Genomic DNA, 27,258 nt, shown 5'->3' with positions numbered 1-27,258 from the left:
TCTTATGCTCACAAAGACTGCATTCATATTGTGAATCCTGAACAAATGAACAATGGTTTCCACAAAGAAATATTGAGCAATACAACCATTTTCAACTGTTATAGTATTATTAAATGTTTCTTGAGCACCAAATCAGCATATCAGAATGATTTCTGAAAGGATCATGTGACACTGAAGACTGGAGTAATAATGCTGAAAATTCAGCTTTGATATCACAAGAATAAATTACATTTATATTAATATATTATATATTAAAATGTACATTGTATATTAATAAATCACAATATTATTGTTTTTACAGTATTTTTGATAAAAAAATGCATATTAAAAGAATTGACCCAACCCCTATATTATAATTAATACTAATATTATATTAATTTTCTTTACTCAAATATATTATGTAGCTAACCAAGTGTCTGTATGGCGCTATGAAATGAATAAATATTATTTATAAAAATAGAGCCAAATTCACAAAAGCTTCTACTCTCTTACATTGAACACAATATATGTAGCCTATTGTACATTACATATGTTTTTGAGAGAAAAAAATCTAATGTTCACAAAGGCTGAATATATTTGATCAAAAATACAGTAAAAACAGCAATATTTTGAAAAATTATTACTATTTAAAATAACTGTCTTCTATTTTAATATATTTTAAAATGTAATTTATTTCTGTGATGGCAAAGCTGAATTTTCAGCAGCCTTCAGTGTCACATGATTCTTCAGAAATTATTCTGATATGCTGATTTGGTGCAACGTTATTTCCAAACATTATTATCAATGTTGAAAACAGTTGTTTTACTTAATATTTTTGTGGAAACCGTGATAATTTAAAAAAAAAAAAAAAAACATTTTATAATTCATATAACTTATGTATTTTGTATGTATAAATGTATCAAATATTAAACAAACTGTATAAAGTAAATGCAGTTTGATTAAATACATTTAAAAAAAGAAATCCACCCTTCTTCAATCCCAGAATCCACCTGCAACTTCCTGAGTGAATGCATTGAGCTCAGAAAGAGATTATAAACTAAGCCAAAACAATAGATGCAGTATTTTCGCCTCATCTGTGCTGTAATGTGATTGTGTCATCATGGGAGATTTACCCTTCAGCTCATGCTAAAAAGCAGGAAAGGCCGATTCCAGTGCAAAGTCTGTGATGGGATGGGATAAAAATGATTTATTTTGGTAATTTACAATTTGGGTAAAATATTATTTAATAAACTTCTAACATAGTAGCTATAACAGCTTGTATTTAGCTGATAAAATGAAAAATTTTGATTACTGATATTTAAGTCAGTAAACATGCCTGCATCTCTACTAGTTGCCAGATGTACAGTAAATTGATATTTTTTTCTGAAGTACCAAAGAAATCAGAAGAAAAAAAAAGAGAGAGGGGTCGAGGAAGTTAACTAAGGAAAATTAATTGCTGTTATGTGGATCCTGTCACCAGTCAATCAGGGTCAATCTGACTGCCTGCCTTTCATTTACCGCAGCACACACACACACTTACGCAGCTGCATTAATTAATAATGCACATTTTCCACATGTTTTTTTCTAAATGATGCACCTTTGAGTCTGAGATTGTAAGGATGACCGTGGCCCACTGCTCATTAAAAATAAACCTTAATCAATTCTACCCAAGAGTCTGACAGCATGCAGCCATCTTTACAGAAAAACACCACAATTAAATATTACAAATGTTTACCTATTAATCATTATAAACTGAGTTTGTTTGTATGTGTGACCTGTCGTCTAAGCGTAGCTGATTATTAAAAATTACCATTCGTCTCTCTGCTTAAATAGGCCGCAAAATTGATTTGCCTTCCTGTTGCTGCCTCTGACAGTCTCACTGACATGTTCTTATTATCAGCAGTACGAGCATTATCACATACATTAATCAGAAAAGAATTCAGCCGTTGATGGCGTACTTTAATTACAAATCACGCACTTATCCAATGACGAACCACAAAAAAGCGGCAGATTAAAATAATTGTGATTGCAAAAAAATCCTGTTTAGAGATGGTCAGGACAGGAGGCAATGCTGACCTTGAAGGACTGTCTTAACATAATCAGACATACTGATGCTACATACAGAAGGCAGAAAAATCTCCAGTCTTCAGTGCGTTTATTATTAATGTAGGGGATTTTATACTGCCAGCAGTATTTTTCTGTAACCAAACGCACAGATGAAATGCCTCTGAACCTCAGAGCGAAGACAGATGCATAATTTTGCGAAGCACATGCGCACGCTAAAGTGGTGCGAAATGAAGAAGTGGGTCATGGAGTGATTTGTTTTAGAGAGGGGGTGGAAACTGGGTCACTGGATGCAGAGGCGGTGAGAGGGGGGTTGCTTTTGGGAGCTTCTGTGTGCTGTTGCTGGGCTGACTATTGGGGCGTATTGAGAAAAGAGGGAGGGAGAGAGAGACAGAAGAAAAGTTCCCATCCTTTTTTATTTTTTGGAATTAGTCATGTTGTAGGGTCTAGGAGCATCATTATTTCAAGAAGCATCCGAAGACGCTAGATCCTGTTCCAAATGCAGAATTCCAGAGCTTTGACTACAAAGAGAACGAATAATGATCTAAGGTATGAAAAAAACTGCAAAATGGAGCACCATTGGATGTCATTTCAATGGGACAAAAAACAATTCTGCACTTCTACTTAATCAGCCGCCCTCTCTATCAGAGGGATATGGTCAGAGCTAATGAAATTGCCACTAATATTAAGGGCACTGGAGGACACTAGTGACCCAGGGGGAGAGCAGGGCATCGATCCATCCACAATGAAGCGCTCATGACCGAGAGCTCATGCTTTCAGCTGTACACTGGAGACCGCACTGCGCACTGCCATAACTAGTATCACCTCCTGTACTGTATGCCTTTCGAACGTGTTTACCTTTAGTGCTACATTAATGTACTATATGACAAATTAAAGCTGCATATCCCTTTTGCATCTAGTGGGATAATATGTAATAGAGGAAATAACTTAGCATCATCTCACTGCGATATACTAGCTATTGTGTTAAAGGCACAGTTCACCCAAAAATTATCATGTTGTTTTAAAGTCCCCCTGTAGTCAATAATTTTATCCATTAAAACTCATCTTTGATCACCAAAATGACATATTTGAAAATTTTTTTCCTTAAAATAGCTTGAATGTAACTCTTTGCTTTATTTAGTATAAGCGGATCTATGAATATGATAATTAGCACTGCCTCCACTCACTCGCACAAGCTCAGAGATCCACTCGGTCAACTTACTGATGTAAACGCTGCACAATGGTAACGCTTTTTACAATGTCGGAAATTAATATGATTAGCCTTTTAATGTGTTGCTAATGTTACACTTGCTTCAGAGCAGTCATAGTTAATGATATGCTAAAGCCGCCGGCATGTTGACGTGATTGGTATCAAGGTAGTTTGTGACGTAAGAAAAACCATCGATTTCAAACCGCGTTTTTGAAACTGTCTTTAGATCGCTGCAGTTTTAAAGAGAAAATACTCAGCAATGGTGTTGACATGAATTTGCACATGGTTTGTCTTAAAGCATATTAAAAACACCACATAGACATATAAACAACATTAAAAAAATGATTTTCACCACATGGGGGACTTTAAAACTGTATGATGTTCTTTCTTCTGTGAAGAAACACAGAAGAAGATATTTTGAAAAATGTCTCTTGAAAAACAGTTGCAACATTCTACAAAATATCTTTTTTTGTGGAAAGCAGAAGAACGAAAGTCATACAGGTTTGGAACATGAGGGTGAATAAATGGCAACAGGGTTTTTACATTTTTATGTGAACTATCCAGTGTTATTTTTGTGTTGATTTAACAACAAATTGTACATTTTGTTGCAGATATTTTGAAAAATCCTATTTGCAAGACAGTTCTTCAGAAAATATTCTTTTGTGGTTCACAGAAGAACAAAAGTCATAAAGGTCTAGAACAACATGAGGGTGAATAAATGATGACAGGCTTTTCATTTTCAAGTGAACTTTCCCTATAATGTGTTGATTTAACAACAAATCGTACTTTTTACTCCATTTATCTGTGCATTTCATGCTTACTTTTTATATGCATTTTAGAGCAGCAGCGAACACAATAGCACATGCTGCCGGATTTACCAAACGTCCTACCAAGCATTCTGTACAGACACACATGCATCAGTGCTCGCTCACATACACATTTGTGCATAGCCCACAGGCACACACACTCCAGAGACACACATATAATGGCCAACTCAGCATTATAACCATATACCTTTAAAGCAGAGACACACAAAAATGAAGAAACACAACACACACATCTCAACGTGCACCGCTCTGCTTTTCCCTACTTGCACGCTGTAGCTCGTATTAGTTTAAAATAATGATCTTTCACCCTTAAATACTGCAGGTTTAGGTTTTAAACTCATTTAGCTTTAGTCTTTGTAATCTTGTAAATGTCCCGTTTCGGCTCATCGGTGAGGACGTTTTAGCGACCCATCTGTTATGTGACCTCTTTAAAATGATGCAGCGCAAAGACCGACCGCTTCAACAGAACATCTGGTTGCTTTGTTTTTGTTTATTTATTTTTTGATGGAAATTTTAATCTGATGCTGACATACAAGATATGAACTCTGGGATTAAAGTAAAAAATAGATTTTTCGATGAAGGCTGAAAATTAGACATTTTTGAAGGACAGGAAAAATATTAATATTACAAAAAATGAATTCTGTTCAGAAAAACTATTGCTTTTTTAAACCATTTACCATTCAGATTTGAACATAACGCAATGAATGTGGAGTCCCTTTTAAAGAAACGCCCACACTATCATGGAAGTGTATTTAAATTAAGCTCTCACTGCACAAAAGCACTCACACACAGACACAAAACACAAAAAATACAGAATATACCAACACACACACACACACACACACACACAGAAGGAGCAGGTCCTGGGATGCTCGTCATTTGTAATGAGGTGATAATCCAGCTCAAACGCTCCTATTTGCTAATCTGTCAGATTACAGATTAAAGTGCACTCAGAGGACGCTATTGCTAGGTGGAATGCAGGCTAGGCTAGTGCTGACACACACACACACACACACACACACTGGTTCTAATCTCTTCCATTTACATACACTTCATTTCTGTTTAATTTGCCTTGGGCGTACACACGCATATAATGCAAAAATATACAATAATGATCTCACGCAGGAATATACATGCATTCACAAAGACATAAATAGAGCAAGGGCACATTTTCAGCGTACTACACGCAAACACACAGTTTAAAAGACGGTTGTGGATGTTAACGCGCCCACAATATTTATGTTTTAGCTCCATTAAAAAAAGACATTCTGTCTGTAATTGTATATGGTGGTTTAATTATATATAATTATTACAAAAATGTATAAGTTTATATGCATATATTTAAATGAAATTATTTCTATTCAGAAAAAATAGGGAATTAAAATAAGAAAATGACTGTCTGTTAAATAGCTGTGCATATTTAATTTTAAGATGATGTTTCATCAAAGAACAGAATGTTTTTGCAGCTTTCCACAACAGAAAATGCTGAAGCATAGAATTGATTTAAATGTCAGATATAGTTCAAACGCTGCTCAAAATCCAAGACTAAACAGTATTGATCTCCTCTGTATAGCTCGTACACTGGGGTTTCACGCTTTGAAACGCTTCCAGATTTAACACCAAGCGTGATGCGAACGAACGAAGAAAAAACGATTGAAAATGAAAATTTCTTTCACATTTGAAGCTCTCGTCCTGCTGATTTGCAGTGATATTGCGCATTAGTGAAGAAGCGGCTCGTGTTATATCACGCATGATGTATCGTCTGCGTGCGTGCGTGTCAGGGGAGCATATTGGGTTGCCTCCCCACAGCCCCCCTTTTGCAATCAGCTGATCACCCTGAAAAGATGGAGTGGTCCAGGGTCAAAGGTCAACTGTGTCACCCCGCCACCCCCTAGCAGTCAGTATGTATTACCATACATTAACCCTCAACGTCTAGATGCGTGCTATTTGTGCACCTTGCATTCAGTTCATGTGTGTGTGCTCACCTATTTCCAAATATAGCAGCCATTTATGCGATATCAGTATATTTTTAGGTAAACATGATGCTGCACACTTTCTTACTGCATTTCTGTGCAATTTATTGTGTATGTATATATCTTGGTCAGAGAGGGTCTCCCCTCCCCTGCTCAGTCAACCCCCTGCGTGTGTAATCCCTGCCAGCTGTCCCCACAATCTAATCTCTCTACCACGATCAGCTGGGACGTTACACGCACGTGTGTGTGTGTGTGTGTGTGTGTGTGCGCGCGTATGTATGTGCCCAGGGAGGTGGGGGTGGTGTCAAACGGAGAGCATAAATTGTAGCCCGAGCGTGTGCGCAGCGCAGTGTGTGTGTGTCCATGTGTGTGAACCGCTCATCCCTTGCATACCTGCTCCTTCCCTCTTCCTCTGGATATGTATACATATATGATGTTTATATATGTATATGCGCATTTTCAGCTTTTCTTTTCTTTTTTTAAAAAAAAAGGTTTTTTTTTTTTTTAGTGGCGCGCACTGCTGGATTTTCTCAGGCTGATGGCACAGGGGAGAATACCCCTCTATTTTTTTTTTTGTTTTTGTTTTGGTTTTTAAACAGCTGCAGCATCCCAGCACCTGATTTTCCCTTCCTGCATGCGTGAAAACCTTCCTACCTGCCTACCTTTTCCCTAACCCCCTCCACCCCACCCTCAGAACATCTCCCATTGCTACCTTGCTCTCCAGCCCCCAGAAAAAGGAGCCTCAGCTGGGGCAGAGAGCTTCGGCAGGACCCCCTGTTCACCCTTGGATGGAGAATAGCGAGAACTGACGGAACTAAGACAACGGGAAAAAACCAGGATATATGCTTCTGTTTTCTCCGCTAGAGCGAGAATGCGAGGAAAAAGAACGAATCTAAAGATAATTTGCTGCTTAATGTCAGTAGTTTTGATGGTGCTTCTGGGTAATTCTTGTATGTGATCTGATGCTTGTGGCTGTAACTGATGTGTTTTGGAATATTGTTATTTTCCTAAATATATGTACATCTTCTGTTATCTGTATGCATATATGTATGCTTTTATTTCAACTGTCATCGTCAGCTTCAACTCATTTATGTGATGTGATTTTAACCGTACTTGTTTTTACTTGCCGTATAGGTGTGCGTATGCTGGGAGAGAGTGAGAGAAATAAAAGAAAAAGAGAGAGAGAGAGAGAGAGAGAGAGAGAGAGAGGTGGGGGGAGAGAGGGAGAGAACAGACTGTCATAGGGAAGCGCTAGCTTTACATTGCGATGCTGGCAGCCGTCTCATCATGGCGGTGGACGTGCTGAATGGACGAGGGGGAGAGCAGTGCATAGCTTTGCATCTTCGCACATCCCTCTCGCACAGCTTTGCTGGTCCTCTTTGTTTGGCCGAGAGAGGAAAAAGGTCTGCTGGAATGAAACAGAAAGCAGGTGCCAAGGCTTCATGCAGAATGGGTACAACAAAAGGTAGATCCTCTTTATCTCCCCTCTATCTCTTCCACTGTCTCCTCTCTCTCTCTCTTGTAAATTCTCAGGGCATGCATTCGGTATAGAGCATAGATAGAATTGTGGAGGTCTGAATGTATCTGAATGGAATGTTTTTGTGTATATGTGTGTAAAATATGACCATGAGAAACATTGTGTTGCATTGTCATGTATGTTTTGCTCTTACCACACATCTAGGCCGATCGAAGACGGGAATTATGCGATTTAAAACCGCGCACACAGGGAGAATCCTCGGAAAGATGTGCGTTGGTGCGTTTGTAAGTGACTGTGAGTGTGTGTGTGTGTGTGTGTGTGTGTGTGTGTGTGTGTGTGTGTGTATGTGTGTGTGTATGCGAGAGATTAGGACTTCTGGTTTGGACTGCACTAACACCAGCAAAGCCCACATCAGATGCAGGAGAAGGAGGACAGGTGAGAAGAAATATATTTTAGATGAGTACAGAAACGTGGTATTGTACTGAAGGACAAGAACAGGATGTGCAGACCGCATAGGGACCAAATACAGACAGCGAGAGAACCGGCAGGGAAGCTGAAGTGCACGACTGAACCGTTAGACTTGAGTACAGACCAGACTGCAGGGATGAAGAGGAACAAGAGAGAGTTTGTACGAAAAGACAAAGTGGACGGCGTTCGGAAACTTGGGTTTTTGCTCTTTGTGTTCACAGTGGACCTTGATTTAATTTCAATACAATTAAGGCACGCGGTGAATGCCAAGAGAGAAGCCAACAGCAGCACTCACCTGAGCGACCGATCGACGTGACTGAGTCATGTTTAGTACGGTCACTACAACTGTGGTTTTATATTAGACATCATATGTACACAATAAAATAACACACTGCACCATCCCACTGCCATCCCCTACCTGATTTACAGCAATATCATGGAAGCAGCTCCCCTTTTACAGCGCAAACACTTAAGTAGACCGACGAATATTCATCATAATGAGAAAACAAACAAACAAAAAAACACACATTAACACAGGGCCTAATACGCATATAATGACTTACGAAAGGCATGGCTGTATCTCTCCCAAACCATGAGATTATATTTAGTGACAATGCTCTGAAAAAGGCTCGGAGGCAAAAACTGCAAAGGTTGCGTTATGACCTACATTTCACAACACAAGCAATCATTACAAGCACTGGAGTGCAATATGCAAATGCAGTGTAGTTAGCATGGGATTAAGGACTTTAAATATTACCCATACATTTTGAGCAATTTTCTTTTAAATCACAATTCTGTCATTTCTGAAAGCTTTGTCCAAATCTGTGACGCAGTGAATTTAGAGTAAGCTCAGGGGCCCGTTGCAAAGAAAACACTTAGTACGGTATTATTAGGGTTTGTTGCAGCCTGATACTTCAGATATTAGCCTAAACAGTAGAAGAGCACAAACACCAACATATAAGGCCCACCATAAAGCTTCTGCCATTCAAATCATGTCCCTTCAAACTGCCAGTAATAAATCACCTATCTGCTCTTGGCACGTGGCGCAGATGTTTCGAGGGGTCAAAGTTTACGTATTTATTTATGACTAATGATGAATTTTACTCACAAAAGAAAGGCAAACAGGGTCTGGGATGAGGCTCTGCCCCTCAGGCTAGATTTCTGTCGGAAGAACAGACAACTGTGAAGACAATAAAAGCAAATATTAATCACTCTGACAGTCATTCGGACTGCACGTGACGTTGCTGGTGTTGCATTTTACGCTTTTATACATTTACATGGAATATTTTTTTGTTCGTACAACTTACAAACCTTGGAGACGCATTTGTTTTTTCCACACTTCACATTTGTCCTCTTGACGACTTCAGATAACAACAATTGCGCGATCACTACCAAAAGACGCTTTTGCAAATCTGTAGGCCTATATCATTTTTGTTTCTTGTTTAGAATCATATAAATATTTTAAAATTGCAGTTATGAACCTAGATTGGGAGGAACGTTAACTTGCACTTTAATCATGTTGAGGTTACGTGTCACACTCTTGAATTCCACAATAACGAGTAAGTAAAATAAATTAAAAGTAAAATAATTTTATTTTGGATCAAAGAATAATTTAGACTAATTATGAATGAAAAAGTTTCGATAAAATGTTAAATAAATTTTAGTAGCCTATGTCTAATATTCGGTCTCTGCACAAAGATATCATCAAAGATATCAACTAATGTAATTTTTGAGATTTTATTTTTTTTAAATTATATATATTTTTGTTTTATGTAGCCCTAGTCTTTCAAAATACTCTACAGGGGAAAAACACAGATATGACAAATATACATAAGACTTCTAGGCTACTTATGTTTATCTTAACGTGATTTTGAAAAAAATTAAGAGCAAATTACAATTAATGAATATTTTGAATAAATTAATTTGGATAATTTCTTTGTCATATAAATAAATATGAAAATGACCGATGCTTATAAACTAACTAATCATTTAAATATAGAAAAACAGACAGCATTAAATGTGCAAGGCTTTGCATATATATAGACTAATAAATTATCCTAAATTCAGATTGTTGTTCATTTTTAAATTAAAATCGTGCTATTTGTGTTTTATTTCTAACTTGCGTTAAAATACATTTTATGCAATTGAAAGGACATTTAAATTGCCCCTTTCATATTTTCGTTCGACCTCCATATATACATATTCGTTTGAAATAAATATGTCCCTCAGTGTAGTACAGAAATAATTTTATTATGTAAATTGCATCTTTTGCAGACATGGCCAGGCGTTACTAATGGCAAAAATACACGCGCGCGCTCTTGATAATGCGCTGAACGCATGCGGCTGCTCGACTGTCAACACACTGATAAACGCAGCGCGCGCTCCTCGCCCCTCACCCCGCACACAATCCGAACGGCAACGGCAGCAGGATAAAAAGCGATAATACTGTCTGGGATACAAGAAGAACCCAAATCGGAAATTCACAACATCTATTGCTCTTAAAACCGCGACTGATTGAGTTCAGGCCTGCATCTCTTTGTTATTCAGGTGCATCCTGTTATCAGCGGCTACACGGATATGATCTAAAAGCATGAAAATCGCTGCAGACTTTCCTGTGGCCTGCACTGTTATAGCGATTGAGCCAAAAGTATGCAAGATAAACCTATATATTAGCCTTTTTTATCCACAAGTTAAATAGTTTATTAAGAATTTTCCCAAGAAATAATTTTTGAGGTTGTGATTTTCTTCAAAACCTAAGGCAATTTTTATTACAGAAAATGTAAATCATAATGTAAACATCAGCAGGCATATACACTATCTGATTTGCTATGAAGCTAAGCAAAATTTATTTTCAGAGAACATAAGACACAGGGACAGACTAGACTGCATCTGTCTTAAACACACACCGCATCAACGGTCTCAGAGACACGTGCCGCCCCCCTCCCCACCTTTATGTTGTCTGGGGATCCCAAGAGGTTTTGGTGTCCCTGGGGAGAGGGGGGCCGAGGTCAGAGAAGGGCCCCTCAGGCGGCATGACATAGACAGACGGGAGGTTGAGCCATGTGCTGCATCTTATTCCCCACTCATACGTAAAACACCCCCAATATCATCCATGCACACACACACACACACACACACACACACATTTATTTCACTATATTAGTAAGGACATTGCATAGACTTCCATTGATTTTAGCTATATTATTTTAATTGCTTAACCCAACCCCTTCCTCTAAACCTACCCATCACAGAATCATGTGCAAACAAGCCTTCTTAACTAGTGACGACCAGTAAAATGTCCTCACTAGTGTGTTGTCATAACATTTGGCCCTCACACACACACACACAAAGTACCCAAATAGACAGGCTAATATTTTAATGCACTAAAGACTCAACATACACACTATACCCAAACTGATTCAGACGCACATAAGGCTTCTTGTAAACGCTTGTTTTTGCACTTAAGGAGGCAGAGCTCTACTGTGCTGTCATCAATTAAAAGGTTTAATTGATTGATGGCTGTGACCACACTGACACTGTGGCCTTTGACAAGCTCAAAACCGTTGGGATAGTTAAATTTTAAATTATTTCATATTCAGTGTGAAATGTCTCTGGTAATTTTACCCCATGAAACAAAGTGAAACGTTTGGTGATGTTGTGCACAATGAAATACAATACAAAAGTGTCACAAAGCCTTAAAAATATGGGCTATATTTGATACTTTTGTTATTGTGTAGGCCAATGTGTTATTTTTTTTACTTCATTGTGAGTTTTGACAGAAATAAATGGTTATACAACAAACATTTTGCATCTTTCTTTACATGCATCTGTAATATTAAATGTGTCTGTTCTGAGAATGTGAATTCATTCAGAAACAGGATTTTTAAAGTGACAGTTCACCCAAAAAATTAAAATTCTTGCATTATTTTCTAAACCCTAATGTCGTTTCAAACTGGTTTTCTTTCTTCTGTTGAACACACACACAAAAAAAAGATGTTTTGAAGAATGTTGGTAACCAGTTTTGGTTACCACTGACTTTTATCACTGTATGGACAAAACGCTGAAATGTTTCTCAAATTATGTTCCAGAGAGAGAGAGAGAGAAAAAAGGAAGAGTCAGGTTTGGAACATGAGGGTGAGAAAATGACACTTTTAATATTTGAATGAACTATGCTTTTAAAGAGTTAGTGATCTAGGTTAATTTGTATAGACACCTAGATATTTTGTTTAAAGACGTAGATAGTCACAGATTAATGGAATAAAATAAATACATTATTTGAAACCTCAAATTAACAATCAGCGTCAAAAGTGCGACCTTTTCTTCGTCAAACGGGTCGTTCACACCAGTTTAGGGAGGAGCATGAAAAATGAAGTTTTAACGCCCCCTGTTGGACAAGCATGTTCAATTCTACATGGTGCCGCCATTTTAGGATTAACCAGTCTGCCTGACGAACAATATAGAAAGCAGTCCACTGTGATTTTAGGATACTAGCATGCAACTTAAAAGAATTCTATTTTCAGAAAAATGGTTATCCAAGATTTTAGCGATTTTCTAAAACATACAGCTTTGTTTACACACTCGAAACACACTCGTTGAGGTTGGATGTGGAAACAGCGCCATCGAAAGGACGATTAAGAAAGTGCTTCTAATCTAGTAAACGTCAAGCAATATCGCATATAAAACCATACAATCACTCAATATTATATAAAGAAAATTAGTACAAATTAAAAAAAAAAAAAGTGTTTCTTATTACATTGTTTAAAATAATTAAGCGGTTTCATGGGAGATCATGGAAGAAAGAAGAAGAAGAAAAAAAAGCTGGTCAATCCACAGAGAACCAAAAAACATTTCAGCCCTTGTGAGAAATCTCATCTCCAGAACTTTTTAATGTCAAAGCAAGCATTTTCTTCGTTGAGACCTGGAACAACCACTAAGTTTTAAAGGGGGGTATTGGTGATTTCATTTAAATATAAAGTGAATAAATATGTTCACCATATTTAACCCAACTATTTATTCATTATAAAGGTGGCAAATACTCAAGGTTTGACACTGCTTCCTGACAAGAAACGCATATTGTGTTTGTAACAAATGACATTTAAGCAGATGGCCATGGATACAGGTAAAACAATCCCTCGGTGTGCCAATAAGAAAAGGTACCATTACACAAACTTTGGATCATGCTATCAGTCCACTTCTTCAGACAGCAAACACACTTGAAGTTTTGTGCAGCATCTTTATTCTGACACTGCTAAATGCCAGCAGTTTTGCAGGAGTTGTTTAATGCACTGACATGAACAAAGTAGAAGAGGGTGAAGTGCGCAGGCAGCTAGTGTAGGAGAGGAGTGTGGGTGCTGGGCGGACCAGGCTGTTTGGGACATAGGTTAGTGCATGACGTAGTATTTAGTCAAACAAGGGGAAAATGCAACACACAAGTTCTGCAGAGTATACCACATTTATTTTTAATGAACTGATTATGAGAAAGAGAGGGTGCAAGGCCCACCTCAATGCAGACTTAAGAAACGGAAGAGAAAGGCGAGAAAAAAAAAAAAAGAAAAAAAAAAAAAGATGGGAGGAGAGCAGCCCATAGCAACAATTTTTCTTTAACTTGCAGAAGAAAAGGAGTAAATGGAAAAATAAGCTGACAACTCTCAAACACGGCCCCCTTTTGTACACTATAAAACTGATCCAATGAGCAAAAGCCTTAACTCAACAAAATTGGCTTGTCCATTTACCGTCCCCTGCCAAACACCCTCTATTACCAACACAATAAAAAAAACAAAACCAAAAAGGAACAGAAAAACTCAGGACATTCCTGAACATTCATTAGATTTTTTTTTTTTTTTTTTTTTTTTTTTTAATTACAATTTTCCATTTTATTATCTTGGTAAACTTTTTTTCTTCCTCAGAAGGTAATGAGACTTGTACTGACTAGTGGCCAATTAACAAACAATGGAACATCCACTGAGAAGGCGACGATCATTGCACATCCTGACTGGATGGTTTCAGCTCCAATAAAGAGGAGGAGGAGTTCGAGAAATGAGGGGGGGAAACCTGCTTATACAGGATCCGGGCACACTAGAACTCAATGTTTGTTTAAAAGAAAAAGAAAAAACCTCAAGATTGTAAGAGGCGCAAAGCCATGTGCTTGGACTGTAAAAAGAGATGTTTTTCTTAAAAAAAAAAAAAACAAACAAACAAAAAAAAGAACAGGAGAAAGGAAGAGGCAGCAGAACAAAAATGGGACCAAAAAAAGTAGGAAGTACTGGGTTCACTATTAGAATCCTATAGAATTAAGTTGTAGTCCTATGAATAATCGTGTCATTTTCTTTTACTACAAGTTCGAAGTAAGTCTTTTAGGTCAACAGAAATCAGAGTCTTCATTTAGTTTCTTTTTTTTCCCTCTTTTTGAATCCTTGGTTAAATCTTCCCCAAAATAATTTCTGAAAATATCTGGTTGTAAGATTGGGGAGAGAAAATAGGGCCTGTCAGTCTTTTGCCCAAAGCGGTGTCTGTTACTTCACACGTCCTTGACGATCCTGGAAAAAAATAAAAAGACAACTGTAAACAACGGATGCTGAGGTGTCAATCTGACAGCAAATTCTGTAAAGATTAAATTTTAAACAATCTTATAGGGCTGGGCATTGACACATATCACGCTTTAATTCCATTCAAAAATCGATTAATTGGGGCCTATCAGGTACAGTACACAGCAAATTTCTAATGCTGTAAACTATACAGGGAACACCAGTTGGTACATTACTATAATATTAAATGTTTAAATGTTTACTGATTTGTAGGCAACTTACATTTAAATTACACAAGGAAGTTTATAATAAAGTTGTAATACATTTTTTAAATGAATTATATTTCTACTCATTTGAAAAAAAAAAAAAAAAAAATTAAATGATGGCTGTCAAAAACATGATTTATTCAAACAATACTGAAGAACAAGTTAAGTAAAAATGCAATAGCGCATACATTTAGCAAAATGCTCCTTTAGTTCATTTTCCTAGTGGACTAACAAGTTTATAGACTTGGAATGGTTTTTCTAATGTAAATGCAACATTGTGACACTGTTTACAAGCTGCTTTATTCACACCTTTCCATGGTTGAAACACTGAGCGATTACATGAAACAGATTTAGTAGTACTGTCAGTAGACAGTAGTAGTACTGTCTTTAAACAAACCTTCTGATGTTCATTCATGTTTATTAGTAGTAAAGTGGAAGAGATGACCAGTTCATGTGCGCTTTGCTTGAACAGAGGCATTACAGCGGTCTGTCACGCCACATTAAAAAGCGCCAAAACAGTAAATTTTTTGAATTTCGTAATTGACAATTTGAAAGCTGAGACGGATTCATTTCAGAAGCAACAAAGCACAAAACTTGTAGCGATTGTTTGGAGGTATGCTACAATTCATCAACTGAAAACCACAGACTAAAATAAATTTTATATATATTATATATATATATATATATATATATATATAAAAAAAAAAAAAAAAAAGATGCACTGATACTAAATTTCTCTGTAGATACCGATAGCCGATTATTCAGAATGATATTGGCCAATACCGACAGTTTGGTTTTTCTTAAGAAGATAAATAAATAATTCTCTCCCAAATAATGTTGCAAACTACACAGGGAACCCTCTCATTTGGTACACTACAATATTAGAGGTTACAATTAACAGCAGAGGTATTATATTCAGCTGTTTATTTTCAGATATAATAATTACACTCAAATAAAAACTGAAATGTATAAAACTTAGTATCACATAAGGTAGCTTTCATAAGCACTTGTCTTCATGGCAAATTTGCACAAACATAATTAACAGTAAATAAGCTCCTCTAGTGTTTTTTATATGTAGATAGCTAAGGAACTGTGAACATTGAAAAACATTCCTGGAGGTAAAAGTGACATGTGACATTGTTCACAAGCTGTTTTATCGACGTCTTTCCGCGGTTGAAATACAAATAAAGTGATTACATCAGACATGATACATTCTGGTAAGTTGTACAATATATTTCAACATACCTTTGATGTTCATTTGTGTTTTTCAAGATATAACTTGTATTGAAGAGGAAGAAAAGACTCACGCTCCGAGCTGAGGCATTACAGCGATCTGACATGTCACATTTAAGAGCGTCAAAACGCCATTTATTGTTTGAATTTCATGAGAAAATGGACAGAATTTGAAAACTGAAACTTTAATTCTTATCAGAAGTAATAAAGCACAAATCTTTTTGCGATTATTGGATGGGAGGCGCAACAAATAATATTTGATGTAGTTAAAACAAAAAAAATAAAAACAAAAACAAAACGCAGAGCTGGCAACCCTGGCTTGAACTACGGGTGATTCATAGAGTCAAAAAGAGCCTATGAATGAACACAAGAGAGATTCTCTTCACACACAGTATGTATGAGTTGCAGTCTGAACACGTCTTTCCGCACCCTTTTGATAGACAGGATATAATCGGCCCTGACCATCGGCAGTTTTTAAACAATTGGCCGATAGTGATAATAGCTTCTAATCGGCCGATACCAATTGTTAGCCGTTACATCGGTGCATCTCATATACACACACCTATACATACACACACCCACACACACACACAAAAAGGAAATGACAATTAATGCCATTGAACCATTTAACAATGTTATCAGAACATATTTTTACTGTTGCGTCTACTGACAAGCCCAAAAAGGCATGTTAAAGCACAAACATGTCTAATAGCAGGGGCTGCTGCCAAAACTAAGATGAAATCTATTATTTACAAGCTTACAAACTCATTTACAAGCATGCTGACAGAGGACAGTATGAATGATGGGCGAATCTGCAAGATGCATCACCTGCATTCTGTAGTGGCTCCGACTGGAGTTACTGGAGTACGGGTCACTCCCCTGAACCTCCACCTGCCCAAGAGACAAATAGAGTTTAGTCAAATCCTTTTGGAATGCCAAACATAATCATTCAAATGCAAATTACAGAGAACAATAATATTTGTATACTAGGCTTAATACTGATTAACAATATGATGATCATTTCTTATACATCAACCCTTTAGGACCAAACAATTTGAATGTCCAGTTGCGCATCACTGGACAAGAACTTACAAAATAAATAAACCTCTCGAATGAATGAAAAGACATTTTTAACAGTCACTAGTCAACACTTGGTGACGTAACAATGCAATCGTTATTTGAAGTGTCATGTAACTTTCAAGAGAGTTGAACAATTAATCATTAAAAGATTGCGATCTTGATTCAAACACCCACGCGATCTCATTCTTAAATCACAATGATTCACCTATATCTATTAAGCCTTTAACAAAAGCACACAGAAACATACAAATCTACATTGGCACTGCTGCTGAGCCAGAGAAAGCAGTTGTAAAAGTATGAAACTGCTTCACAAACAGTCTTTTCAACCACACTTCAACACTGATGTCTACAATAGTGGTCAAAATAGAGCAAATCACCTTTTGAAAGTAACTTCATGCCTCAAATAACGATTACACAGATTAATCGATTACATTGTTACGCAACAAGGTTGTGACAAGTGCCTTAAATGTATTTGTCATTGAATCATTCAAGAGATGTTTAAACACTCCGATTCATCCATTAATGAAACAAGTATTTATAAGCAAATCATTAAATCATTTATTCAAACAGATAAGTCAAATTATACATTTTTTTTTTAATTAGACAGCAGCAATTACCATTTTGTCAGAACCTCTATTAAATTACATGCCATTTTGTTTAATTGTCTGTTGAATATATCTCAATACATCTAGAGCTGTGCAGCTCTATTTTAAAAGGTGATTTACTCTATTCTGACAGCTTCCATAGACATCAGCGTTTATATCCGAAATATAAACTTCCCAGGACTTTTGTGATATGAATATTGGTAACAGAAATAATACTGTGTGGTTGAAAAGACTGTTTGTGAAGACTGTTTCGTATCTATACATGACAACTGCTTTCTTTGGGTCAGCGGCAGCGCCAATACAGATTTGAATGCTATGCTTGTAAAAGGTTTAATAGACAAGCGAATCGCTGCCATTTAGGAATAAGATTGAGTGGGTGTTTGAATCGAGATCTTTTAATGATTAATTGTGCAGCTCTACTGGAGAGTGATGAGTGCAGAAGGACAAACTCTGAAGTGGCGCTCTTAAGCCCAAAGCATACTTCGGTTTTTAACGTGTACATAAGGGTCCAGAAAAGTACTTTGTATGCGCAGGACACATGCACACTGATATTTGTTTTGCACTTATCGGTTGTTCCCCAAGGTAGCAACATTGGACCAAATCGTTGTTTTACAGTAGAAAAGAAAAAAAAAAAAAAAAAAAAAAAAAGTAGAAAGAAACCACAGCAAAATACCAGAGACTGTCACAACAGGCACCTGCATTGACAAGGGCTTTTAAAGAAGCCGCAACTTTAGTTTAAAAGAATACAAAGACATTTTTTTAATCGGTCATAGTTTCTGGGGAAAAACAGCGCAGACACTGGACAGATAAAACTTTCTAGGTTTCAACCGCCTCCGTTTGCACATGCTATTAAATTGAGTATACTTGGTTTGAAAGGCTTCAAGTTCGACTCTATGCATAAGCTAGCATATGCAGGGAAAAAATGAAGTATACAATTCACAGAACAATTTCACTTGAAGGTGTTTTTAAAACGTATTATTGCAGTAAGTAATACTTCACAATAAAGCAATTACATCTAATTCAAACAGAATAATTGCCCTGCTACTAAGATTCAGTGAGCTAAACTGGTGATATCAGCCCACCAATACAAAAAGAACTGTAATAAGAACTGTATTCTAGAGATTTACAGCCATAATTCATGTCATACATATAACCACGGTAAAGAGATGAATTCTCTAAAAATACCCCTCTAAAAATTACTGCTGCAACAGCACCACACACATGTGTGGCAGAAAAAGCATTAGTGTAAACACTATATGAAAGAGATCGGTGGATTATCTGGGCTGTGCTGTGCTTTCATTTGTTTCAACATAATTATGTGCTGTCAGGGAACTATAAATGCTGGTCACCACAATAAACTAACACCAAGTCAAAATATACTATACCAAACAAAGACAAGAAAGAAGAAAGAAGACGCATATTCAAGAAAATGCAGAATAAAAGTGATCACAACCATATATTACATTAGTCTTCATGTGCCATTTTAAACATTTTCTCACACGGTTTGGATTGTGGCAAAAAAAACCCCAAAAAAAAAAAAAAAAATTTGTAGTATGCAGAACTGAAATACGGGCAAGCAGCATCAAAATGTTTGTCAAGTAACTTGTTCTCATGCAGTGATGCACAGTAACTGCAAGAGGTGTGCTACCTGTGGTTGGGAGTTTAAGGTCAGTTTAACCAAAAGTTTGTTATCTGACATACTAACACTCTGGTCAAACAACAGGGGTTATGGGGATTCAAACTGGTAGATGTCCCACTAATAAGAAACTGAGAACAAAATTGATTTATATTAAAAAAAAAAAAAAAAAAAAAAAAAAAAAAATCTTTATGAACTCCACAGCACGAGTTAAAAGGGATAGTTCAACCCAAAATAAATGTACTCGTTTCAAACCTGTATGACTATCTTCTGCAAAACAAAGAATATTTCAACTATTTGTGTCAGTGAACTGATGCACAGATCATGATTTTTCACTGACAAGCAAACTGGCCAATTCTGATCCTGGTTGCAATTTTTTTCTTCATTAAGCAAATTTATTTTTTGTTTATTTGTTCAATAACAGGCAAACTGCCCTTTAAAAAAAAAAAAAAAAAAAAAAAAAAAAAAAAAAAAAAAAGCAGACAGACTGAACGAAAATGCAAAGTCACTCTTGAACAGTAGGTGGCTGTACACAAAGCAGCGCTGTGCTTATAAACAGGCATTATACGGAGGTAAGAAAAAAAAAAAGAAAATGCCATTGAAACATTTCTGAAGACAGTCAGTTCCCTTTAGAGATACATTTATATAAACTCCACCCCCAATTCAATATTTTCCGAATCGCAAACAGTGAGCTTGCTATGACAGTATTTGCTCTGCTGGCGTATATGAGCGCTCTTTGGCATCCGTCTTCGCCGTGTCCAGTCTCTGGTCTGTGTTAACGCAGTGTTAATATTTCCACACAAATTTTATTTATTTATTTTTTAAAAATGATTGCAATGCAGTTAGTGCGCAAGTCCTGAATAGAGATTAGGCAAAATAAAATAAAAATGATTATGGCCAGTTGACCACTGCATCTTTAGAATGACTTGAGTAAATGACAATTTCATTTTCAGATGAACTACCCCTTCTACTGACTCCGTTAACGACGGGAGGAAAACAATTGTTTTATGAATACTTATGATCAAGCTCTTTGTGGTTTAGCTATTTGCACAAACCACGAATCTGCATTTCCATTACCTGCAGCAACAATATGCAACAGGTTGCATTTTCCTTAAGTAAATGGGTATTTGACAGAGGAAGCTAGGGCTGCACGATATATCGAAATATGGCAAATGTACATATGGTGATATGCATATCGCAAAGGCTTGTGATATCAGAAGGATTTTAATAGGCTACTTCAAGAAGTTGTCAAAGTTTTAGGTTGACGCATATAGGTTGGGCACACGACCATTACTTACATGTGGCTTGCTTAATGTTAAAGAGTTATTAAGTGCAATAAGCTGAAGGAAACAACTCATTGCGGGACTCACACAGTCTGACACACAAAGCCTGCACACAGAAAGCCGCCTCTCAGACTGCGTGCAATCCCTAATTCAGTCCTCATTCAGCTTAATGCACTCAAATGGTCAAATACACACACAGTTATGTCAAAATGCCTGTCTTGGTGAGTATTAATGAAAAGTCATTTGTGTTAAGGGAAAGTAAACAGTTGGGAAAGAGAAAAAAAAAAAAAAATTGCTCACTGCTTGACCGAATAATTTGTAACTTTAATATGAATCAAAGTATATTTAATTCATGTGAAGACTATGCAGTGTTTTATTTTTACATCTGATTATTCAGTTTCTGTATCGTTTCTTACTTGAATGCTACTCTAAAATAGATGTAGGCCTACCTGAAAAACTTAAAGCACTGTTTATTTCATGTTTATTGTATTTGTCCTATTGTTTGCAATTTGCATCTTTGTTCTCATTTTTAATAAAGATGAATTAAAATAACTAATCCTCCAATAGTTTCAGGTGTTTTTATTTACCTGGGAGTTCTTAATGGTAATGTATAGTTGTATCAACCTGAAAAATTAACAAGATGAGCAAAGAGTTGTAGGCATTTCAAATACTTTGTTTGTTTGTTTACATTGATGTTAAAATGACATTGTCAGATTTGTGGAATTGCTTTTCATGTACTACTGTTCACTTTCAGCTGTAGGGATTCTTCCCCTCCCCTCCCAGAAAGAATGTGAAACATACTGTGTTATATAATTTTCAGATTTTAAATAATTAAATATAATTTAAATAGATTTCACACACTTGAAGCATTATCACACTGCATATCGACTATCGCATTTTATAAAGAATTTTTTGCATATTGCATTTCTTCAATATCGTGCAGCCCTAAAGGAAACAATCTTAATCTGCTTCAGATAAAATAACTCCATTTCTAAGAGCATAAAAGGTATGATTTCAGATGCAAAATATCATAAGGACAAAATTGACATTTAACATTTTGAAAATCGACATCAGCAAAAGAACTTTGTGAAGAACTGGATTAAAGATAATCAGCTTTATATTCCTGATGGAGCAAGGCCATGGCAGGTTACCTTTTTCACACTTTCCTCCTCTTCCTGACGCTTCTCGTAGTGTGAGAAGTCGTCAAAAATGGAGGTGGTGTGCTTGTAACTTGCGATGATCTTCAACACCTGACGCGCTTTGTCCAGCGGAACCTCCTGAGTGTCACGGGAGTTGGTCACCGGCTTATTCTCATTGTTTTCCAGACGAATGTGCCTCAGTTGACTGTTGGGAACGTCCTTCACAAAGATCCAACGCACATCAAAACGGCCCTTCCACTTGTCCTGCGACCACACGCCTGCACAAGTGTTGTAGTCCACGGGTGATCGCATCTCAGCCACACCACAGAAGTGCCCGCTGCCGTTCACGCTGAAGAGCAGATAGAGGGGCCCTTTGTTGGCCAGCGAACGGTACGCAGCGTCCAGGCGCTTATTGCCATGTTCTGTGCTGCACCAGATATTGTACTTAATGGAGCGATGGATGTCGTCCTCAGAGTAGCTCTTGATGATGAAGACGCGACCGTGCTTAGGGTTCCAGTCAAAGTCCTTGGGATTGTAGTTGTTCACCATGCGCAGTTTCTCCAGAACTGGGTGGGGTTCTGCTGGCACAGCAACCCCACCTATTCCTGAATTGGGAGGGGATTGGCCAGGTCCGCCCGCTGCATCCCCAAAGCCGTTGGCACGGTTACGCGGAGGCACCCAGCGGGTTGGCTGGGAGGATTGGGGAGCAGCAGGGCCCTGGGATAATGGAGGTGGGACAGCACCCGGCTGGCCACCTGGAGGAAGAGGGTGCTGACCGAGTTGACTAGTAGGAGGCCCTAGCTGTCCATTGCTGAGGGGCAGCTGCGGCACCCCGCCAGCAGTAGCACCCGGTTGAGGAGACGATTGATTGGGCGGCTGACCGTTAGTTGGCAGGGAAGTCTGCTGTGGGGCTGCTGGTTTAGGCATAGTCCCCTTGTTGTCCCAAGTCCCAATATCCATGTTATGTTTGATTGGAGGCGGTGGCAGATTTGTCCCGCCAAGTCCCCCCTTGGTTTTCAGCTTAGGCTGTGGTTTGGCCGGCTTGCTGGCAATGTCCGCCCAAGATGCAGTTTTTGCAGGAGCCATGGAGGCAGGAGGCATAGTGGGAGCTGCAGACACCTGACTCAGTGGCCCTCCAGGAAGTCCAGAACCAACAACTTTGGGTGCCATGTCCCCAGCTCCAATCTTAAGCCCCGCCATGCTCTGATCCAAGCTATTCATTCCCACGGCCTTGTTGAGCGGCTCATTTGCTGCAAAGGGAGACTGTCCATCGATCATTGCGCCTCCTAGCGTGCTAGGTGCGTAGGCGTAACTGCTGCTGTAACCTGAGCTCTGTGTGGACTGTCCCTGAGAGCTGCTGTTCCCCCAGGCAGGGAAGTCAATCCCACTGGGGAAGAAGTTGAAGCCGTGCTGTCCCAGGAAAGGGTTGCTCCCCAGTGCCCCAGACTGGCCGAACATGGCATCTGGGAGAAAGTGGTGCTCCCCATTGCTAAGCTGTCCATAAGAGGCCAGGTAAGGCATCGGGGGGTCACCGCCTGTAGACCATGCTGCTTCATTCAGCGAATAGGTGAAGCCTATCGAGGGGCTGTAGTAACTGGGCATGTAGGAGTCGGACATGGCCGTATAGGCATTGCTCTGCAAAAACAAGAACAATATATGAGCTTCTCATTGATCATTGTCAGCTGCACAGGTTGAAAATGCAAACAAGAACGATACAAAAGCAGCGGAGGGTTAATATTAACAAGTGACATTGCGGTGCAAGAAGCAAAGGAACAATTTTCTACCAATTATCTATACTGTCCATTAAAGTCATTCAGTCATCCAAATATTCTCCACTTTCCCTTAACATTACTGCTGTTTTGAAAGAAAATAATGCTTAATAAAATAAATTACGGAAGTGAGGCTAACAAGGGCTTAAATAATAAGAATTTATGCTGCTTGTATGGCCAGTAGCTCAAATTACTACTTGCCAAAATTTCACTGGCCAACACAAAGAGTTTAAAATGGTTCACAATTTACAAATTAATTTACACAGACAATTACAGTTGTCTAAACTTTTTTCAGTAGTTTCACATACACTTTTGTTCAATTTTGGGGTCTGTTAAAAAAATAAATAAAAAAATAAACATTTTAGCAAAGATGTATTGAATGGACCAAAAGTTACAGTAAATACACTTGTTACAAAACTTCAAATAAATGCTGTTCTTTTCAACAAAATAAGCAGCACAACTGTTTTTAACATTACTAAGATGTGTTTCTTGAGCACCAAATCAGGATAATTCTGAAGTATCATGTGACACTGGAGTAATAACGCTGATATACTATCTTTGCCATTACAGGAATAAATAACATTTTAAAATATATAAAGTCATTTTAAATTGTAGTAACATTGTAATAATAATAAAAAAGGTGCCCTAGGGTCAGCAGGCCATCTTTATTGTTGAGGCCTGCTAACCAACATAAAACTGTACTAACATCTGTACTAAAACATATCTTCAGAAATGTTGAGCTTTGAGAAGACCATTTAGGAATGGTCAAGGACTGGGACACCCCTCCAGGCACACAGCCTGCTCATATTTTCAACACCAGCAATCAGCTTTGTGAAAGCAACAGTGGCACAGATTCCCTACAAAGGATCCCAGCATTCCTTTGACAGAGTGAATACTAGACCCTTTATTCATTTGTCCCATTTTTCTGAGAAGACATCCACTGCCAGAAAACCCGCTATTTCAGCATATATTAGTGCAAGGATTGATAAATTGTGGAATTTTTCATTTGAATGAAATTCTATTACAGAATGTCTGGACAGGAACAAATGTAATTTTTCATAATTATTTCATTCCATAATCACCTTTATCACTTCCTGGTAAACAACTGTGCTGCATTTTGCACAATTTCCTATGAGTCACCAATGTGCACTAAAATTGTGGCAGCAACTAAACATCTGCCTGTGTAAATAATATGATGGATGACTTTACTAATCCCACACACCTCTTTAACCAACTCTCATACAGCCTTTGGCCGTAGTGTAGACTGCCATAGTGACATCCCAATAAGAAAACAAAGCCCAGAGACCAGGATGCAATTACGGGCCATAAGGAACCCTCAAGAGAATAGGCAGCAAAAACAATTGCCCTGCTCTTTGTCTCTATGGGTTCCTTCTTTTGTTTAGCTCTGAAACAAGACCTACCTGTCTGGGCTGAGCGTTCAGGTAAGGCTCGAACTCATCATCGTTCAAAGTATCCTTTTGGGTAACTGCTCCGTTTTGCACTGGAAAGCAAAAGATACAAAAAGTTAGAGCATCCATGATTTTTCTTTTTCACAGCAGCCTAAAGAAAAGGATGTGATAAGGTTAAGCCAAAGCTGGAAATTTTTATGTGGGAACTTTGAAAGAACTGTGTATGCTTCTCAAGGAACAAAACTCATGGTGTGTTCAAGTCCTCCTGGGAAGCTGGGGATTTATTATTACAAAATCAGGTGTGTTCAAATCACTTTGTTTGGAGTGAGATGACAACATACTTTTTCCACACACACAAAAAAAAAAGCAAAGCTTTCTAACTCTACTTTATGAATTATGAATAATGCACATCAGGTGTGGTTTTGCATTTTTATGTTTCTATTGATATTGATTCTGCTAGATATTCTATCTGAAAGCTCTGTAAACTGAATCGTTGTATATGTTCTATTATAATTGTACAATACTTTTGTATTTTGCACAGGCAACTTTGTTAGTTTTATTGTAAAAAAAAAATTCATACATTTCAACAGATTTACCATCAGCTACATCCATTGTCTCACTGATGGCCCTCAACTCTGATTATTCCCACTCATAATTATGACTGTGTGGTGCTGTTCATGAATAAAAGTTGAAAGCACATGATCTTTCTGACATGCACCTGAACGCACCATCAGATCAATGCACCTGCTGCTGAACTCAACATGTGGATTAATCACACTGACTGAAATTCAAAAGAAACAGCTAGAATAAAACAAAGTATCACATCATTTTAAAAGAGATCAAATGCAGATGTTCATTCATCACAGCCAAATTTATATTTAAACATCAGAAACCAGCCTGCGATCTGATCTTCATACTAGTTTATTAAGTTTGTAAAAGTGTAAACTTAATTGTCATTTATGTTTTGCTGTAAGTGTACTGCATTCAACTTTGTCTAGTACATTTAACTTAATATATAGTAATTATTTTATTAAGATTATACTGGCTATGTTTTAGTATTTCCTCATTTTTTGTCACTGTGTAACATTAGCTGGTAGCGTCTTTTTACTAAATACTGTATGAAAAACACCGTCAGCACTTTTAAATTGAAAATGAGACTAAAATTAAGGATTAAAAGCTCTCACATCATATCCACGTGGTCATGTGCTCGGATTCAACATGTAACTGGATTGTGAAAGGTTGATACATTTCGTGTGGTGCCGAAAATCCCCTTAACAGGTTCCTCCCGGTTTAAACCCCGGCCTCTTGGCCACTGATAGGGATGCTGATTTAAGTGTATGTGTGACACTTACACCACTACATTTGAAGTAAACACCTAAAACAGTGTTCAAGCAGTGTATGTGGGTTTTCAGGTGCTTGAGTGTGTGTCACGCGTTCAGCTGCACTCGGCCTCACTATTCGCCTGTGCTAGGCGGCTAACTAGCGTGGGCTCCAAACACAAGCTCTTCTCAGTTCTGAGAGACTAAATCCAACCAGATTCTCTACTATAAGACCTACTTCTCTTCTAATCCCACGTGGGATTGTTTTAAGCAGGTTTAACCGCTTGATTTAATAGCGGAATTGGTATGAACACACGGCCTGCTAACAGCAACACCAACACGAGACTCTTATTACAGCGCAAAAACGGTATGCCAGCACTTCACCTACCTTTGTTTGCTTGGCCTTTCGGTCTCTGGATTGGGTCCAGGTGATTCATGAAGGAGTGAGTTTTGAGAGGAAAGAGGGAGAATAAATGAAGGTTTATATGAAGCTCAGGCCTGAACTCGCGCTGCGAGAGAGAAAAAAACCCGCCTCGACGCCACTTCTGCTCAATGTTCACAAAGTGCCTCTGTTTACCTGCTCCAGAAGGCTGCTGGCTGACATATCTCTCTCCCCGGAGCCTGTGTGTTATACTGCGCGTTTGTTTGCGGGTTAAAGTCAACGGGAAATGTGTGTGTTTTTAAAGTCTTTGCGCCCGTCTCTCTCGCTCTCTCTCTCTCTCTCTCTCTCTCTCAGTACAGCTGCAGATCAGGCACACAATGGCGGGCTGCAGTTCCTCCACACTTCAACATGGCCGAGCGGCCGCCGCACATTTATCCACGGCAGTACAGCGCCGCTGTACGGCTGGGAGGAGGAGGTTGTGAATGTACGTGATGGGGAAATCTTCATTGGACATACATACATTTAAATACACTCAAGCCAAATATTATTCAGACATTTTTGATATTTTTGATATATTTTTACAAGTGGGTGCAGGACACTATAGTTCATTTATGT

General features: G+C 37.9%; 1 protein-coding gene across 1 annotated transcript; it reads right to left on the bottom strand.

Annotated features, from left to right (window-relative positions):
• Positions 1–12,866: 12,866 nt before the first annotated feature.
• On the bottom strand, positions 12,867–27,055 carry ythdf2 (YTH N6-methyladenosine RNA binding protein F2). Its single transcript, XM_051867471.1, has 6 exons — positions 26,839–27,055; positions 26,650–26,674; positions 24,955–25,034; positions 21,777–23,399; positions 16,850–16,912; positions 12,867–14,534 (listed from the first exon to the last, which is right to left on the bottom strand). The coding sequence occupies exons 1-6, from the start codon at positions 26,863–26,865 to the stop codon at positions 14,511–14,513; spliced, it is 1,842 nt and encodes a 613-aa protein (XP_051723431.1). The 5' UTR covers positions 26,866–27,055; the 3' UTR covers positions 12,867–14,510.
• Positions 27,056–27,258: the final 203 nt, after the last annotated feature.

This window comes from Ctenopharyngodon idella, chromosome 17 (assembly GCF_019924925.1).
Source record: "Ctenopharyngodon idella isolate HZGC_01 chromosome 17, HZGC01, whole genome shotgun sequence".
NCBI classification, from domain to species: domain Eukaryota; kingdom Metazoa; phylum Chordata; class Actinopteri; order Cypriniformes; family Xenocyprididae; genus Ctenopharyngodon; species Ctenopharyngodon idella.
The sequence above is the reverse complement of the archived record's forward strand: the minus strand, read 5'-3'. Positions and strand labels throughout refer to the sequence as shown.